Genomic DNA, 6,812 nt, shown 5'->3' on the forward strand with positions numbered 1-6,812 from the left:
GCACTTGGTCTGCATCACACAATGAGGCAGTGGTGGGCAATTTTCCATTTTCATTACAGGCTTTACTGCAAGAATTAGGATCAGAATATTAATAGTTCAGGGCACCCTGAGGTAAAAAAGGCTGAGACTGCAGTAAACCATACAAATCTGGCCCTTTCCAGTTCTGAAATGGGATTTCTTTAGCTCATTGTCATTCACTTATAATGCTGTCAAAATGGGAAGAGCACATATGTATACGGAGAAAAGAGTTTATATTCAAGTTAAAAATGAAGAGTTCTTAGTGGCTGTGAAGTCAATTGTATTTTTTATTATTCATGAGAAGAAAGATCTTTTAAGGTTGATGACTAGAGCTGACCAGCTCACCACACATTCTTTTTACTATATTTAGAGGGTAATAAGCACTTTCCAGCTGCTCCCTTTTGAAAATCCGCTCTGAAAATTTTTTTACCTGGTTTATCTTTTCCTGTGTGAAATGCCAGGAACAATGAATTCACATTCATGAACTCATGATAATGAGCCATGCATCTCCTACTATCTTAGACTTTGCAGCAGACATGCTGTGGAACATGAAGAATCACCAAACCAAGAATGGTTTCACTAGAGATAAAGATACCAAAAAGCAAAAATGCACTCTTTGAAACTCTTGCAAGAATATTTCTCAGGACTGTCAGCAGTGATGATATAAAACCTACTGTAAAGAAACTGCAACTAGATTATCTCCTGAACTCTGTGCTATATAGCTCCAGCTCCTGGGCTTTTTAAGTTAGGAGTGGACTGAGAGCTACATTCTGGAAGTGTCTCATAGTAACTTGTGACTATGGTTGAGCTTTTCATATGTTCTGAAATCATAATACAGTCCTAAGCTTACTCACATGATCTCATCTCCAAATACATAACTGTCATTGTTAGGTTTTACTGTAAATTATATGTACAAGATAAATTTTCATGGAAAAAAGAAATGCCAAAGAGAGATCATGGTTCAGCAACAAAAATCTTTACTTTCTCCAGATAAAAAGTGTGCAGTATTGGCTTGTCATGGGAATGATATCTTCTATAATTCAAATGAATTATAAAATCATTGAATCAATACAAGTCAATTCAGTCAAGTATTTTCAAGTAAAATGTAGATGTTAATAGCAAATTTAGAACCTTGTTAGTCATAGAATTTGTTCATTATAAATGCTTATAAAAATGTGTATGTTCTATGGTCACGCTGATAAGGTTTCTTATGGAGATAAAAATTCTTTTGAAGCCATTAAGTATTTTGACTATGCTGCATTAAATTCTGTGATTCTGTTGCATTAAAATGAGTTCCATTAGCATGTACTGCTTGAAAGTTAAATTGGACAGTAAAGGGTGTTGTAGAAAAAAATGCTGAAGTGGAGAAAAATAAGATCTCAGACAGTAAAAGGAAAGCAACTAAGATGGACTTTTAAAATGAACTGCTTGTTATATTCTGTCAAAATGCTCAGCAGTCCCTTCTGATGTTTTCTATTGAACTAGAACATATTTTATTAATAATGAGTGTTACAGTTATGGATTAAAAATCTAAGAAACCCTGTTCAGTAGTAGCAGCCCTGGTACTTAGCAAGACCTAAAATAAGGTCCCTGGCAATTTTTTGCCATGCTGAAGACAAGAAACACCATGCTTGTTGCATACAATACAGATCCTTGCTTTAGAAAGAGTAGCACTGCTCATGAGAGCTGAGAACATTTCCCATATTAGACTTGCCCTGCACATTGCCAGAATAAATCATTAGGCATTATAATCCTACAAAAAACATTTCTTAGATCCAGAACAGTGTAGTATTAATATAGAAATTCTGTTAATCTTACTATGAAGAATGTTTTACATTTCATAATAAATATAGAAAGCAGTAAGAAAAAGAGGCATTTTTTGTGCACCTTACAGAAGCCACAAAGTAACACTGTTTTCTCAGTATTTCCTAAAAACTACATGGAAGTGTAAGACAAGTAACAGGGCTGTAGTCCAAATCTTTTGATTTACTAATCAGTGGAAAGCCACACTATCATGCTACAACTAATCAACTACCAAATAAAACACATTTCTGAACAAAAGATAATCTATTTTAACTGACAAGATTTTACATCAGAAAGAAGTAGAAGAAAACAGAATTTTCACACCGTTGAGCTGAATATGTGCTTAAGTTGCAGCATGATATTTGCAATTACCGTTTCCTTCTGTTGACTTGTCCTGTTTAGTCATTTTGGTGTTTCACAGGGCTGCTGCAGGTGCTGGATATGCAGGAGAGTGTCCGAAGGCTGGGTGGTTCAAGATGAAGCATACCACAATATCATCCTGCCTGTCATTGAACGGGTGGCGCTGGTGAAGTTTCACTCACTGAAATATAAGAAGATACTAATTTCGTAAGTGATGAATCTTTCATGAGTGTTTAGTTTACTATTTAGGTTTGGCACGCTAGGATTAAAAGAATCAAAGAAGTTACTCACCTTCTTTATTCTTATTGCTGAAAAAAACCCTTCTGCAATGTACTTACCTATGACAAACACTAATGTTTGAGTGCTTAAGTGCCTTACTGAGGAAGGACATTCTACAGTGTCCACCTGAGTATGCTCTCATGCTGTATTCAGATCTACAGTTCTGCACATGGAGGAAATTACATAGATTATCCTACTGTCACAAAGACATGCTTAAATTGCATAACTTTAATAGAACAGCCTGACACTGATTTAAAAAATCTTAGCAAAATGAGATAGATTCTGACTTATCTGTTAGTTTGCATTTGCACCTCCTTGAAGCTCTGTTAGGACTTTTGCTTCTGCCTTTATATCCAGATATTACACCCTAAGTTTACCAGTTTTACACAGATTGGCCTTTGATCTAAATTAACAGTGAAGAAAGCCAAAATGTAGTTTACAAGGCAAGTCAGGTTGGGAATTAAAAATCTGAAAGAATATGTTGAGAATAAAACAACACAAAATGCAATTCTTGCATTATTTGTATTTAACTAGATAATTCCATCATAACTCTTTATCTGAAATTCTTTCAGTGTGACCCAGCCGAAAAAGGGTGTAAGCATCTGCAGAACAGCCTACCTTCTCAGATGCTCCTGAGTGGTGCCTGGATCCTCTTACACACAGGACGGTGAAAGCCATTTTTTTTCTTTGGAGCTGTCATTCAGGTGTCTGAAGGAAGTTTATCTGGAAATTAATCCAGTGACCCTGACTACTTACCTTTTCATTTTCCTTTAGAATGGAGCTGCATGGGGTTTTTGTTTTGAAACATATTGCTATTTCTCTCAGAGTATTAACATCGTGTGTTTGAAATATTCCCCAAGAGATTAAGCCTGCCTTTGCAATTTTAAGGGTCCCTGTGTTATAAAACATTTTTTCTGAACTAGTATTTTTCCCTTTTGCTGCATTCTTGTATTAGTCATTTCATAATATCCTAGATCCTGTGGGTTTATACACTTGGGAAAGACTTCTAATACAAAACAAGAATTCAAATCATCCCTGAACATCCCTAGTTAGACTATGTTTCAAGTATTCAGAAAGTAATAATCATGTTCTAAAAATTGAGTTGGTAGACTTCTGTACTTCTTTAATAACAGAAAGAAGAATATCTTGGGAAGAATGATTAGTGTGGATTTACAAGTACTTGCAAAAAGAAGCAGTCAGAAAATTCTAACAAGGTATTTTGTAGTTGCAGTTGAAATGGGACCAGAGCACTGGCCCTATAAGTCTTCTTCAGAATTTAAAGTTAATAATACCTGACTTACATCTGTTAGCCACATTTGAAAATATTTTACTGGATATATGAAAAGGAAAGGGAAAAAAATTGAATACTGAGTTATAAAACTTACCCTAAAAAAGCTGGAAAACAGAAAAATCAGATATGCAAAGGCAATACTTATAAATATACATAAATAAAAGAGTTAAACATGAAGTCTGATGTTGCCTGTGGGTGAAGGCATATTTGCTATGATGTATGTGAACATTTTGTTTTGTTTCTGAAGGTCTGACTCAGTCAGAAACAAGATTTCATTAAGTACTTTTATCTCAGTACTGCTTGTTAGTGTTTCCAGTCTTGTTTGCAGTTTATATTTGTATCCGTACAGTCAAGTGTTTATTTAAGTTCCTCCACTTGCTGCCCTCATCAGTGTGTCTCTGTGGGGCTGTGGTGCAGACTGGATCACTAATCAAAGCAAATAATCAGTTTCTGAAGTCAGCTTAGTGCAGTGATCCCATCCACAGCACAGTCCACAAACAATTGTATTAGCACAAGAAGCAGTAGTCAAATCTTGACATCATGGGGGAAAGGGCAGCCAGGGTCAGGAGACAGGAGACAGGAAGAGGCTGCAAACCTTTGAAGAGAGACTTGTCACTGGAGCTAACATAGAAGGAGATATGTGCTAGATTTCCCTTTACCCTGGGAACTCAAATACTAATCAGAGATTGGGAACAAAGATTTCATTTACACTAGGTTCTCTTTGCAGCATACAAGGCTTGAAAGACAAAATCGCAAACCCCCCCCCCAAAAAAAAACCCAAACCAAACCAAACCAAACCAAATAAACAAACTAAAACCCAAAGAAACAAAAAACCCCAAACCACTGTAATTTAGTTCTATACAATGACAATGAAATCAGAACATCCAGAATGTTATTTGTAAATAAAAATATATGAAAATTGTCTCAGTGCAGACAGGTTTAGAGAACTGGCATTAGTCCTGATGGAGTTTGTTGAACACTGTGAAAGTTTCCATGTTGGCAAACAGGTCACACTTTATTCCCTTTGTTCAAATCTCCATCTCTTTTTCAGAAACATTTACTATCTATTCCAAAAGCTGAAGCATCCATAGTAGGAAAAAGCTGAGGATGGCAATACACAATTATTTCTACCTCAGCTGAAAACCCATGATGAAGAAGAAGTGGAAAGTACTGGTCTGCATACCCTTCTGTACTCTGCTGAAGTGATAGCCATCTGCCAAACAGATAAATCCAGCTGGGGAAAAGAGCAATGAGACAAAACATGACTTAACCATGTTTTGTATAAACATTAATGCCTCAGTAAATTTGCAAGCATCAATTTGCTTGTAAACAGCTTTTAAGTTACAGTGCCACAGCCTATGCACAAAGAACCCCTGTAATTTCCTTCTTCACACTTCTACATAGCAGCTGAAAACCCTTTCTACAGCCATGAAATGCACTGAATGTTGATTTTTACATATTTCAAGGTGAATTTTTCCTCTTAATGCAAAACATAGGGCAATATTTTTTTTTTCTGACAGACTTTGCTAAAGGTTACTCTTTTCAGGATGGCATTTTAAAATGCCATTTTGTCTAGAGGCATGCAAAGTGTATATTCTGCCAGTCAAAGGGCATGATAAAATCAGGGTGTTCTGGAAGTAGATACAAAGACAGTCTGAAGGCATGGCACTGTTGCCATGCTGGCAGAAATACCTTTTTCATTCTAATGTACTATTCAATGTCAATGTTTCCCTAACCCTACGTTCAAATGACTCAGAGGAGTCTGGACAGCATTAACTGGTAAGTCTGTGCCTACTACCCTCATTATCCCACATCTTTTCACAGCTGAGTGGATGATTTTGCCAATCAGTCTGAGAGCAGCAGGAGACTGCAGCAGGAAGCAGCTGAGGTGGGATGGGGGTCAAAATTTCCCTTAGGGGCACCAGCCTGCAGCAGTGCTAGCACAGCAGGGAGTTGACACTGGCACTGGGGGCACCCTGGTAAGGGTGAAAGGCACCATCAGATGACAAATCAGATTGATTCATTTCATGCCAGAAACTTCCAAAAGCCTTGCATTCTTTTCAAATATTAATTCCAAAGTCAATGAGTTCAGCTGCTGAACATTGATTAGGGAATGCCACAAACAGAAACACAAGGAACATTGCTCTGATGCCTCTCTGGTATTGACTGAGAAAAGAGTTACAGCTTGAATCTACTTGTAGAAAGAGCTTTTTTTTTGTGTAGAGATCTCTAAACCCCTTGTGGAAAGAAAATCCAACAGCTAAGTCAGAAAAACTACAGGGAATGCCAACACACTTTTACAATTACTGTTTCTAAAGCCACGTGTAATTTCTCTGACATTTCTGAAAACTGTATTTCAAGTTTTTCTAAAAAACTGAAATTTAAAACAAAAGAACAGCAGGATGTAATCTTTGTTAGATTCTCATGGTAGACAAAAGAACTGGGTTGAAAGAAAAAACATGAAAAGCCTCGAAGAAGTCATTAAAAAAATGCTAATCAATTGATGTGAATAAAGACATTTGGGTGGTATGATTTAGAAGAATTTCTCCAAACTGGTTTTGGTCAATGAATCTATTCTGCTCTACTAGCAATTAGAATGTTTTATTGTAGCCTCAAAACCCACTTTAAAATCCTAAATAATCACTAAAATGCTTTTTTTTTTTTTTTTAATTAGAAAAGGAGACATTTTGAAGAGTTTCTACAGATCCATATGTTCTGCTCTTTGCATGACTTCTGAAAATTTTTAGCTGGAAATGTTCAGGAATTCCATATGAAGATATGCATATATATATTTCCTCTAATGATAATACTACTTAGAATTAAATAAGTCAACTTAGAATCATATTCTTGTTTTTCATCTGGCCAGAATTAATGGCTGAATGAATGGTCATCAGTAGACCTGCTTTCTTAATTAATATCCAGCAGCACAGCAGAGACTGTGCAGCAGAGACTGCCTGTGTGACTGCTTGTAGCACCTGCTGAGCTGACAAATGGGCACACTGCTCAAATAGTTGCATTTACTACTTAGTTTTGGCTGCACCCAGTGGAGCAACTCCAGATT

At 36.5% G+C, this 6,812-nt stretch overlaps 1 protein-coding gene across 1 annotated transcript in view; it reads right to left on the bottom strand.

Moving 5' to 3' along the window:
* The window catches only part of TMC1 (transmembrane channel like 1), a 55,741-nt gene extending 53,514 nt beyond the window's left edge, over positions 1 to 2,227 (bottom strand). Inside the window, exon 1 of the mRNA XM_018922838.3 lies at positions 2,194 to 2,227. Coding sequence (XP_018778383.1) covers positions 2,194 to 2,227 — 34 coding nt within the window. The remainder of the gene's footprint in view (positions 1 to 2,193) is intronic.
* Positions 2,228 to 6,812: the final 4,585 nt, after the last annotated feature.

This window comes from Serinus canaria, chromosome Z (assembly GCF_022539315.1).
Source record: "Serinus canaria isolate serCan28SL12 chromosome Z, serCan2020, whole genome shotgun sequence".
Taxonomy (NCBI): Eukaryota; Metazoa; Chordata; class Aves; order Passeriformes; family Fringillidae; genus Serinus; species Serinus canaria.